General features: G+C 54.9%; 1 protein-coding gene across 2 annotated transcripts; it reads left to right on the forward strand.

The window, feature by feature from the left end:
- Positions 1-2,637: 2,637 nt before the first annotated feature.
- Positions 2,638-10,913, forward strand: nek8 (NIMA-related kinase 8). Of its 2 annotated transcripts, none has more exons than XM_088428149.1 (15): positions 2,638-2,847; positions 3,541-3,694; positions 4,024-4,256; positions 4,961-5,092; positions 5,168-5,376; positions 5,495-5,574; positions 5,736-5,905; positions 6,033-6,180; positions 6,729-6,805; positions 6,883-7,000; positions 7,071-7,221; positions 7,559-7,722; positions 7,829-7,981; positions 8,435-8,593; positions 9,946-10,913. In XM_088428149.1, the coding sequence occupies exons 2-15, from the start codon at positions 3,559-3,561 to the stop codon at positions 9,972-9,974; spliced, it is 1,959 nt and encodes a 652-aa protein (XP_088284275.1). In that variant the 5' UTR covers positions 2,638-2,847; positions 3,541-3,558; the 3' UTR covers positions 9,975-10,913. The 2 variants fall into 2 exon arrangements, with proteins under 2 accessions (XP_088284275.1, XP_088284273.1); XM_088428147.1 differs by having other exon boundaries at positions 2,640-2,847; positions 3,489-3,694.
- Positions 10,914-11,713: the final 800 nt, after the last annotated feature.

Raw genomic sequence — 11,713 nt, forward strand, 5'->3', positions numbered from 1 at the left:
CAACGTGCTAGTGTAGCGGTTCTCTAATCGGGGTACAGTGCGTGAAGGAACTCCAAATGTTCAACGAACATGCGAAAATCCATGGAAAAAAAACATTCTTGAATTCATCAACTGTTTCGGGAAAGTATACGTTCAAAAAAGAAATGTCGTGTTATTTTCAAAAGTCAGATCGTCCCTCATACGAAAATGGCTCGACCCGACTTGCCCCCTTCGTTCCCTGTCAACTTCATCAGTTAGGAGACTTTACGTGAAATATTTTTCGGTGGACAAATATTTATTTATCATTTTTTTCTGACACTTTTTGTTCATTTTTCAGGGACAGATATTTATTCGTTCCTGTTTTGTTTTTGTGAACACATCTCTACCGTAATCCAAAAAAGAACGCTTTGTGTTTTTGCGGACAAATATTTCTTTGTATCCCCCCCCCCACCGATGGCATGTTTTAACGATATTATTATTTTCCAACCCCAAAATGCGTTGCACTGGCTAAGGGATACTTGGCTGAAAACATATCTCACAGGAGGTACTTGATTGAAAAAGGTCGAGTATTTGAAATGTAGAGTATGATTACACTCGCTTTGCATTTCTCTCGCCTGCGCGCGACGCCTCAACAAAGTTCTCCGTACGCAACAGTACACCGGCGTCATCTCGAGGCGGCCGAATGAACTGCATTCGTGTTATCAACCGCTTCAAGTGATTCAGTAGTATAAAAGTAAAGGAAATGCCTTACACTATCGCGTAAGAGCAACACGTCACGCATTGCAGTAATTACACGACTTTCGGAATGTATTAGTAACAACGCAGGGGTTAGTACGCGAGACCGAGTGTACGCGTGACATTTTTGGGGAGACTGAACAAAACGATCCGCTAGATGTCAGCCAACGCACACGTTGAGTTTGAGGTTGCCGTGTGTTACACGTTGAGTTTGAGGTTGCCGTGTGCTACACGTTGAGTTTGAGGTTGCCGTGTGTTACACGTTGAGTTTGAGGTTGCCGTGTGCTACACGTTGAGTTTGAGGTTGCCGTGTGTTACACGTTGAGTTTGAGGTTGCCGTGTGCTACACGTTGAGTTTGAGGTTGCCGTGCGTTACACGTTGAGTTTGAGGTTGCCGCGCGGTGCACTTTTACCTTCAACCTCTAGGTGACCATCTGCGGCATCGAAGCTCTATTCGAATTTTCTTCCTCGTTGCGCATCTGAGTTCCATTCGAATTGATAAAATATTGCATAGATTGTCAAAACATGACGACTTTCAACATGCCGTCCCTTCTTGCAAAGGGGGGTACACCCCAAAACCACCGGGTGGGTGGCACTAGCGGCCAACTCATGACACTCGCAAGCTTTTCAATGACTTCGCCGAGCGGCTTGGCCCGGACTTCCACCATGCAAAAGTCACAATACTCAATGACACATATACGACCATTTTTGTCCAAGTAGGCTCGCCGGAACCACCGTGGGCCACATGGCATTTGCCAGCCTTTCAATGACTTTGTCGATTGGCTCAGCCTGGACTCCCGTCATGCAAAAGTCGTCATAGTCGAAGGATGACGTATAAAACAATCCGTTTTCCTTTCCAATATATACTGTATACAGCCTAATTACTTTTGCTATTATGGCATTTTTACCATTTTTGTACATAAAGGTTCCGCCGCCGCATTTCATGCGGCCCGCAAAACGCTCATTACGACCTCAAGGTTCTGACTACGATACCACATTTGCTACTAGTCCAAGTTCCGAAAAGCTTATTTTGAGGAAACGACGCATTTTTTGTGACCGATCGCTCTTTTGAGCGGTTGCTACCGGCCTCCGATTTCCAAACTAGGCAAATGTGCAAATCGACCGGACTCCTCAGGCGCGACGGCCCTCCGACAGAAACCGCGAGCGCAGTTCGGCCCGCGCTTAAAATGGCTTTCGCGCCCCTGCCGGAGGGTTAGGATTAGGGTGCGTTGAGCGCGTAGAGTGACGTCGTTTCGGGTACGGCGGGCGGCATCGGTCTACCTATCGAGCTGTCCCGTGGGAATTGCGTCGTTTCATGCGAGAGGTGAAGAGTTGAGCGTGTTTTTGTTTTGACGGCAGCGAGACGAGCGGCGTCGGCAAACATCCGCCGCCGGACGCGCGAATATGCGGCCCGGCCGGTCCGGGGAGCTGCGGGCGTGTCGCGAGCTTCCCGGGGTGCTTTTTGCCCACATATGATATTGGTGAGAAAAGACAGCGGCCTGCTTTCCGGAGCCGCGCCCGGCGGCAACGGGAAGCCGCCGCGCAGCGGCTCAAAGCGCGCCTTCGAGGCGGCCATTTTGGCATGGGATTCCAACGCCGGCGTACGCGGCAAAAATGATTTTGCTGATTTTGAGCCGCGCGGGCTTACTTTTACCCGAGCCCGCCTCACCGTTTTCATCCGCGGGTTCGCGCGGGCCGAAGAGCTGAAGCAGATTGCCGTTTTTCGCCGCCCACGACTACAATTACTCTAACGCAGAACCGCTTATTGGCTCCTGAGTCTAGTCACGTGACATTGGCAAACTGAGCCGCGATTGGTTTATTCCTGAGCCCGGGTCCGTACGATGTCGCTTCATTCGACAGCGACTTGCAAGTTGTCTATTTCAAATGTTAACCGTGCATGAAATCAAATAGGCGTCAGACTCTTTACAGACTCGATGTTAACATTTTACCGCTAAGGACGGCAAAAGAAGTACGGGACCAATCGATGAAGCGGTTTTGCGTTTCGCTAATTATGTCCCTCGGCATTTTCCGTCGCCCGGACGCGAAGGCTCGGGTTGCCAGGGGAGACGGCCGAAGTGTCGTCCTGATGGAGAAATACGAGAAAATCAAAGTTGTTGGGAGAGGAGCGTTCGGGTAAAACAAACTGCGTCCGCGTCCACCACGCACACGCTTTGCCGACGTATTAAGAGAAGGAGGCTTGGGCTCGCGTTCGTACGAGGTTCAAAAGGTCGCGGAGCGAGTCCAGAACGCTTCGCCAGCTAGCTAGCTAGCTCGTCGACAGACACGCACGACCAGCGAACGTGTTCGATCGAAGACGGGCGCTTGCCACCATTTATAACTAGTTTGGAACAACGCGACAGCGGCGACGCATTCAAATCCTGCTCGTGTTGAATATGTGCTTCGTGTGTTTTATAAACGTTGCGATAGCGTTCTAACGGGATCTCTTTTCACGCTTAACCTGTTAACTTTCACTTTTTGACGTCATCGCGACACATTGGAAATGCCTTCGCGGAAACGTCACTTCCCGTTTGAAATGAGAACTTCTGGACTCGTTTCCAACACGTTTGCGAAATCGATGCTGCTCAATGGCATCCTTCAGCAGTCCCACAATTTCAGTCCTACGCGTTCAGAAAGACGGAAAAAAAGCAGAAGGCCACTTCATTTCACCTTCCAAAATTCAATGTATTTCGCTTTAAACGTCGCATTTGAGTTCGGTCCGGAGGGGGACCTCCCCTCCGGTCCGAACACCCGCCGACGCCCAAACCGTCCTGCAGGATCGTCCACCTGTGTCGGCGGCGCAGCGACGGCGCTTTGGTCATTTTGAAGGAGATCCCCGTGGAGCAGATGTCCCGCGACGAGCGCCTGGCCGCTCAGAACGAGTGCCAGGTGCTGAAGCTGCTCAACCATCCCAACATCATCGAGTACTACGAGAACTTCCTGGAGGACAAGGCGCTCATGATCGCCATGGAATACGCGCCGGGTGAGTGGAGTGGAGGCGTGGCGCCGGGTGAGTCGAGTGGAGGCGCGGCGCGGCGTCCGTCGTACGAAAAGGTCGCTCGGAAGCCACGGTTGAAAACACATGGGACAAAGCCGCCGTTTCCCGGGTACCCCTAGAAGTGTCTCAAAATGGAACCGATTTTAGCGCTCCCTCCCTCAAAGGCAAACTTCTCCCGGAGCCAAATTTCAAGCGCGCGTGCTGGAGCAGACGGATGGACGCGGTCGGATCGCGCGTAACCGCTGTGAAAATCGCCGCTCATAACGTATAATCGCGTGCCTTTACCTTTTCACGTGGCGACGGTCGGCGCGTAGGCGGCACCCTCGCCGACTACATCCAGAAGCGCTGCAACTCCCTGCTGGACGAGGACACCGTCCTTCACTTCTTCGTGCAGATCCTGCTGGCCCTCTACCACGTGCACAACAAGCTCATCCTGCACAGGGACCTCAAGACGCAAAATATTCTCATGGACAAGCACCAGATGATCGTCAAGATCGGCGATTTCGGCATCTCCAAAATCCTCGTCAGCAAAAGCAAAGCCTACACCGTGAGTCGCGCTTGGCTTTAGGCGCCGGTGTTCCGCCAAGGCCCGGTGAGCTCAAATTCTGGTATTTTCTATGTTGGCGTGGCTAAGAACTAGAGCGATGTTTGGTTTGGTAGTATTGCTGCGCGTGAACAAGGATGCCGGTTCGGTCCGCTCGCTTCTTTTCTGGAAAATAATGCCCCAACAAGCTCTGCCGTAAGCTGCGACGGGCAATCGATGCTAACGGCCAACCGCCGTCCGCCCGTTACGGTAAATATCGTAAGTAAGAATAAAAGGCCCATTTTGAAGTCGGCGTTTATAGAAGGCGCCCGTGAGTTTGGCCTTCCGTTTGGGGAAACTTATCCGCGCGGAAACATCGTACTAGTATTTGAGAAGTTTTGTATTTTTTGAGAAGAAAAGAAAAACTCGATTTGTCTCATCGAAGCTGTACCAAAAAAAAAAAGTTCCACCGTTAGGATAAAAATCAGCGGTCGTATTACAGGAAGGACGCGCTCGATTTCCTCCTTGATAGCCGGGTACGTCGATTAGCGAAAGTATGGTCGAAGCAAAAAAGTCAAGCCGCTTTTTTCTACGTACGCAAATTCCACCTCCAAATCTCTTTTTCCTTCAATCGACGGCCGCGGGTCGTAGTTTTTGGGCGCCAGAAAAAAAGGAAGGTTCCGCCTTTTGCGGGCAAAAATTCAACGGGTGTGACTTTTCTTCCGCAGGTGGTGGGCACGCCGTGCTACATCTCTCCGGAGCTGTGCGAGGGCAAGCCGTACAACCAGAAGAGCGACATCTGGGCTCTGGGCTGCGTCCTGTACGAGCTGGCCAGCCTCAAGCGAGCCTTCGAGGCCGCCGTGAGAAACGCCGCCTCCCCCGAGTTCCCCCGAGGCCGCCCCGAGCGCCCGTCCCTTTTCTCTTTGGTCGGGCAGAATCTGCCCGCCCTGGTGCTGAAGATCATGAGCGGCGCTTTCGCCCCCATCTCGGAGCGCTACAGCCCGGAGCTGCGCCAGCTCATCCTCCATATGCTCCACCTGGATCCCTCCAAGCGGCCTCAGCTCAACGAAATCATGGCGCTCCCCGTCTGCGTACGCCCGCTGCTCAATCTCGGCACCGACGTCGGCAACGTCAAGATGCGCAGGTCGGGCGCCCGCGGCGGGCGAGTTACTTCCGAACCGGAAGGCGCCGTTTATGACCCGGCCCTCTTTTCCGGATTACGAGGCGCGCTTTCAATGAAGTCAAAAAGGTTTTGGGCGCAGGATCGAGAAGCCCCTGTCCGGCGCGCAGAGCGGGCCGCGCGGCAGAACCGGCGGGAGAGTGCCGACGAGCGGGTCCAGAGGTAGCGCGCGCGCGCCGTTTTCTTCTACGAGCCCGGGCCGCGGCGACCGTTCGCGGTCGAGTCCAGGGGATCGCGTCGGACGTCGCTTCGACGATGAGGATTATTGTTACCCCCGGAAACGGGCGGCGACCTGAAAGCGTGCCCCGGGTTGACGCCGACAGATGGCGCCGGCAAGTTGCGTTCCCTCCCGCCGTCGTCGGTGTACACGTGGGGCGGCGGCATCTCCTCCCCGCTACGCCTGCCCACGCTCAACGCCGAGGTGCTGCAGGTGTCGCTGGGACGCACGCAGAAGATGGCCGTCACCAAGTCGGGCCGCCTCCTGGCTTGGGAGGTGCGTGGAGACGCCCATCGGAAAAATGAGGCGTTTTCCCGGCCCGGGCGTCCCAATCGCCGGACTCCCATTTGTCCGGCCCGCGGCGCTCAAAAGTTTTTGCCCCCCCCCCCCCCGACGTGGTCAGGCGCCGTCGTCGGGCTCGGCCGAGGTCGGTCCGCCCGGAGCGGCGGAGCGGACGCAGCCGCAGTTCGTCTGGCGCTTCCTGGAGGGCCAGTCGGGGGTCAGCGTCAAATCCGTCTCCTGCGGGGATCTCTTCACCGCCTGCGTGACGGGTGAGTCGGCCGAGGCTTTTCCGAAGAAGCGGCCCCTAAAATGCTATTTTCCCTCGTCCCGCCGCACCTTTTGGCGCGATAGAAGAAGGAAAAAAAACAACTGCGGCTCACACGGTGGTCAAAGAGTTTTTCCAAAAATAGCTAGAGCAACGCTATGTCCCCTCTCTTATTCTTCGCGCTTTTATGAAATAGTTAGCCTTGCTCTACGTAAGGTCTGGCTTTCCGTCACGCGAACGCCGCGACTGTTAGGCGCGCGAGCCTATGATTTTTCTTTCCTATTGGCGTACGTTTGTCCTTTTGGTCGGCCGCGATAGCCAGCAAAGAGAAAAAGCTCACGTCGGGGCGGGAATTTATCGAGCGAATCGTAACGCGTCCGTCGCAATGATTCGCGAGCCGATGGATACGTTGCGGAAAACGGGAAAAGTCGCGGCTGACTTTTCAAGAATCTCGACAGCGAAACGCCCTCCGATTGCGGACCCGCCCCGCGAGTCGCCGTTACGCTGGCGACGTGTTCTCCGCCGAGCGAAGGATTCGAATGTCCTCCGCAGACAGAGGCATCATCATGACCTTCGGGAGCGGGAGCAACGGCTGCTTGGGTCACGGGAACTTTAACGACGTCGCGCAGGTACTCGCGGCGTCCGTCGTCGGCTTTCGCTTTTCGCCGGCGAGCGTCTCACGAGTCGCTCTGCCGCATCGGCCCAGCCCAAAATCGTGGAGGCGCTCCTGGGCTACGAGCTGGCGCAGGTGTCCTGCGGCGCGTCCCACGTCCTCGCCATGACCAACGAACGCGAAGTCTTCGCCTGGGGAAGAGGAGACAACGGTAACGGTCCGGAGGCGCGCCCGGGAAAGGCCCGGCGGCCCGGTGACGCCGGCTCCGGTGTGGCCGGCAGGTCGCCTCGGCCTGGCCGCGCAGGACGCCCGCAACTGTCCCCGGCGGGTGCCTTTGCCCGCCGGCTTTGAGGCCCGGCGGCTGGCGTGCGGCGTGGACTGCTCCATGATCATCGGCGCCGCCAACGGCATCGTGGCGTGCGGAAGCAACAGGTTTGCCCGCGTGCCACGCGAAGCGCGGGAAGTCAAACGCGAGGCCCGGCGCGCCAAATCTCTTTCCGGCTGGCTGAAATAGCAAACTTGCAAGTTGCGGGTTCCCGATCTGTCTTTTCAACGCTTGATACCAGCCTCCGATTTCAAAAGGAGGTCAGGCGCATTTCAAATGTGTTCATTTCAAATGCGGCCCGTGCTAAAAATCCGTTGGACGCCCTCGACTTGAAGTGTCACGGAGGTGTTTTTCGACCTCCCGCCCCGACCTCCCTCTCCTCCTGCCGACGACTTGGCGCGAGTCCCTCTGGCCGCCTCCCAAACGGCCGCCTTTTGGTCTCAGGTTCAACAAGCTGGGCCTGGACAAGATCACGTCCGGCGAGGAGCCCGGCCCCGCCGATCAGGTGGAGGAGGCGCACTCGTTTGCGGCCGTCCGCTCGGCGCCGCTCGACGAGGAGAACGTCGTCCGCGTCGACATCGGCGCCGCGCACTCGGTCGCCGTCGCAGGTCCGGCGGAGCCGTCGGACCCCGCTTTGCCAAGATGCTATGGACGCGCGCGATCGACCTGGGTCGCCCCCCAACCCCCTCTCTTTCCCTCCCTCCCTCCCTCCAGAGAGCGGCCGGTGCATCACCTTCGGCAGCAACCAACACGGGCAGGTGGGCCGCAGTTCCCGGCGGGGCGGCCGCGTTCCCTACCCGGTGCCCGGCCTGCAGGGCGTCACCATGGCGGCCTGCGGAGACGCTTTCACGCTGGCCGTCACTTCCGGTGAGTACGGGAAAGCCTCGCCGGAGAGCGGGTCGCCTCGAGCTCGACCGGTTGAGGCCGTCCCCCGCCCGCTGCCCGAAGCCGGTTGGTGGCGCCCGCTCGCGAGGAGCCCGCAGGCCCGTTCCGCGATTGCTCACGTCGTAGGAATTCCGCGAACGATCGCGCCCGTATGACATTTCCATGACGCGCGCCACTCGATCCGCCGCGGCCGTTCCTTAATGACGGTGAGAAAAGGCCGGCGTGACGGGTTGCCTTCACGTAAACCGCCGGCCCTTCGTATTACTCGGGACCAAAGTAGCTGCTGCCCCCTGCGTTACCGCAACCGATTTCGGCCCCCTTAAAAAGTGATTTGGGACTGCAGTCAATGAGTTCAAATGTTGATGTTTTTGTACGCCCGCCCGCCCGCCCGCGCGCTCGCCGACCTGACTTCCTGTCATATGTTGCTCTTGGCAGATGGCGAGGTGTACACGTGGGGAAAGGGCGCCCGCGGGCGCCTGGGCAGAAAAGAGGAGGACTCGGGGATACCCAAGGCCGTGCGGCTGGACGAGAGCCACCCGTACACCGTCGCCTCGGTGGCTTGTTGTCACGGCAACAGCCTCCTGGCGGTCAAACGTACTATTTTGCCCGTTTTTTCGGGGGGTGGGGTGGGGGGGGACTCTTTGGGTGCCGCGCATGAGAATTCTCATCTTTTAAAGTACGGCGAGACGAATCCGTTCCGCCGTTGGGATCGGAACGCCAATCGGCCGCGTGGCGGGCGATCCGCGTCCATGTCGATTAGCCGATGCGTGCAAAACCCCAAGATTGGATATACATCTTAAAAATTGCAAAGTAAACAGTATATTAAGTGCTACCTATATATAATATACACGTATCGAATGAAATAAGATGATAAATAAAGAAATATATCCAGGACTGGACCGGCATCGCAGCCACGTAAGTGAGTAAGCGGCGACGCGGTAATGACGTTGGCCCGGCGGACGCCTGGCGGTCGCGCGCGCACACTGACCGCCGCGTTTGAGAAACTGAAGTTGTTTTTGATGCCGTGAGGCGAAAAAAATGGCGTAAAGAGGGGAGGAAAAAACCTCGCGGTCCACGCCTTCAGATGAAAAAACCGTAAGGCGGGACGGCGTAAAGCGGGGGTAGTCATAAAAAGAAGAAATGATGCAATTCTTATCAAGTAGATTTCTTTTCTAGGTGGTGCTTATCTAATACTATGCCAAAGGTCAAGTTCCATGTTAAAAGAGCACATTGCGCCGAGTGACGTTAAAGTCCGTTTGCCAGCCCGGGTTAAAGGGGCTCAATGGGGCACAGCGTCGAGCGTCGAACGTCGTTGCCGCGAGCCGCGACGTTCGGACCGGGCCGGCGTTTGTGAAAGCCGCTTTCGAGTCACGCCTCGGCTCATCCGTTGGTTTTAGCAAAAACAAGGGTCGGTTTCCAAATACGCTTTTTTCCGACCGAGGCTATCCGACACCCTCGGCCAACGCTTGTCTAATGGGGAGGCGTTTGGAACGTAAAACGGGATCTTGCCACCGTTTTTAAGTGGTCGGCACTCTCGGTTCGGTGGCGCGACGTCACCACATTTCTTTCTTTTTTTCGGCCCGCCGACCCGATCCGCCGTTTTGTTTTGAAAGGAGCGCTCCGATCCAACGCTTGTCAGATCGCCGGGCGATTTCCAGCCTTTGCGGGCCGACTAGAAGAAGCCGGCGGATCCGTTGTGAATGTGAAAAGCGGGGAAGGCGGGATTCAATTCTCCCGGAGCCCGCGCGGCTGGAGCCGAGATCACGGCGCCTTACCGTTCAATAAGCGGCGGAGATGTTGTCGAGACGTTGCCCAAATGTTGGCCCAAATGCCGTATTTTGGCCCAAATGTTGGCCCAAATGCCGTATGTTGGCCTTGGTTTTTGGGGAAGAAAAGCGCGTCTCGCCGCCCCGTCCTTCATTGGCGTTTCTCCGGTCCCGTTTCAGCTTTGCCGGACGAAGCCGCCCCGAGATGAAGCCGGCCCGAACTCGGCGACCCGCTTGACCTCGTCCACAAAAAGTACGGCGACGCCTCCGGCCCGTCGGAGCGGAAGAACCCGGGAGGTTTTGGACAAGGTCTGGGTGCGCGTCTTGTTTTTGTTTTTTCGCGCTGGGAAAACGTCACCGGGTTTCCAAATGGCCATCCGCCTTCGTAGAAGTAAAAAAAAAAACAAACCCAAACTTTTTGAAACATAGCTTCACGTAATCACGCGCAAGACTGTCCTTCCAGAACACATTATTCTAGAAAAGAGACATGAGAAGAAATAAACGTGGTGAGTTAGCTCCTACGTTGTCAAATAGCCTATTTTGCACGCCATAAGGTTGACGGCGCGCCTTTTAATCCGCCGTGCCTTTTAATCCGCCGTGCCTTTTAATCCGCCGTGCCTTTTAATCCGCCGTGCCTTTTAATTCGCCGTGCCTTATAAACCGCGGCGCCTTATAAAGCGCGGCGCCTTATAATCCGCCGCGCTTTGCAATCCGCAGCGCCTTGCGATCCGCAGCGCATAAACGGCGGCTTTTCATTTTCGGACGATTTCACGGCCAAGACAATTCTTCAATTTTGACCTCTGCATTTCAGTCATAAATGTGTTTTTTACAATCAACCATGTTCTATATTTTGTAATGCTCCAATTTTGTAGCAATTTATTTGGGGACAAGGCGCAAAAAGATATCATTGATCAAATACGGTTTTGAAATCACCAAAACAATATTCAGTATTTGAAAGGTTTTTGCTTGCAACGTGATTAAAAAAAATGTACTAACCCTTTTTTAAGCGCATATCCTTTTAAACTTTGAATTTGTCTTGGTTTCAATGTCGTCAAGGGCTATTTTTTGTCGTTCCTCAGCTAGCGCTTTCCGCAAATCATCCTGAGTCTTCATTTCCGAAGATCTATGAATAAAGTGCGACCGACTTATCTAATTGTGTCGACGGTGTTCCCTTGAGCGCTGCTCCATCTAGTGGCTGCGTAACGCGAGCCCAGCCACGACTGTAGCTTCTATTCTATGCGCCTTATAATAAGGTGCGCCCTATATATGAAAACGTGCTTTATAATAAACCATTCATTAAAGATGAGCTTTATACTGCGGTCCAATGTTGCATTTCCGTTTAGATCAAATCATGCTAAAAAGCATGTCTTTCCAGAATTTTCGTCATGCGAAATACTTCGGTTGTGTGCCAGTGAGAAAAATTCTTCTCACCTTTTTTTTTTTTTTTTAATGAATAGATAAACGACACGAATGGCCAGCCTTCCTTTTAATATTAAACCATCAAGCTCTGTGGCGTAGTGATTTATTTTGTCGACCGAGCTTCCTGGGGAAATGGAAGCTTTCGCCCAGGAAAGTGGGGCAGCGCTTTTGAAAATTCCCACCCTAAAATGAGAGTAAGCCAGTAGAACTTGATTTTTGGTCGACAGTCCTCTTCCGTTCCGTCGTCCGCGCGGGGAACCTCCTTCACTGATTGGATGGGCGGGGCGGGGCGGGCTGCAGTTATGACGCTAGCGTTTTAACCGTGTCATGATCACATCATTGCCAGGATACTTTATTATAGAAGTACAATACAACAATGATGAGGATTTTTGTTGCTTTCTTTTTGGGGTGGGGGGTGGGGGGGTCCTCTAACAAGGAGCCATCGCAGGCCGTTAGCAAAGCAACGGGTGGAGCGCGGTGAAGGCGAGCCGCCGCCGTCCGGGGTCACGTGCGCCGCCGGCCACCGAAA

The sequence above is a fragment of the Hippichthys cyanospilos genome, chromosome 11 (genome assembly GCF_059441005.1).
Source record: "Hippichthys cyanospilos isolate Australia breed blue-spotted pipefish chromosome 11, RoL_Hcya_1.0, whole genome shotgun sequence".
NCBI lineage: Eukaryota > Metazoa > Chordata > Actinopteri > Syngnathiformes > Syngnathidae > Hippichthys > Hippichthys cyanospilos.

What these genes read in the sequence shown, in the direction of transcription:
- nek8 (XM_088428147.1), top strand. Translation starts at nt 2,699, where the DNA reads ATGAAGCGGTTTTGCGTTTCGCTAATTATGTCCCTCGGCATTTTCCGT. An exon ending in GGCAACGTCAAGATGCGCAG is followed by an intron (nt 5,377 to 5,494) that starts GTCGGGCGCCCG and finishes TTTTGGGCGCAG; the next exon opens with GATCGAGAAGCCCCTGTCCG. An exon ending in ACTTTAACGACGTCGCGCAG is followed by an intron (nt 6,806 to 6,882) that starts GTACTCGCGGCG and finishes GCATCGGCCCAG; the next exon opens with CCCAAAATCGTGGAGGCGCT.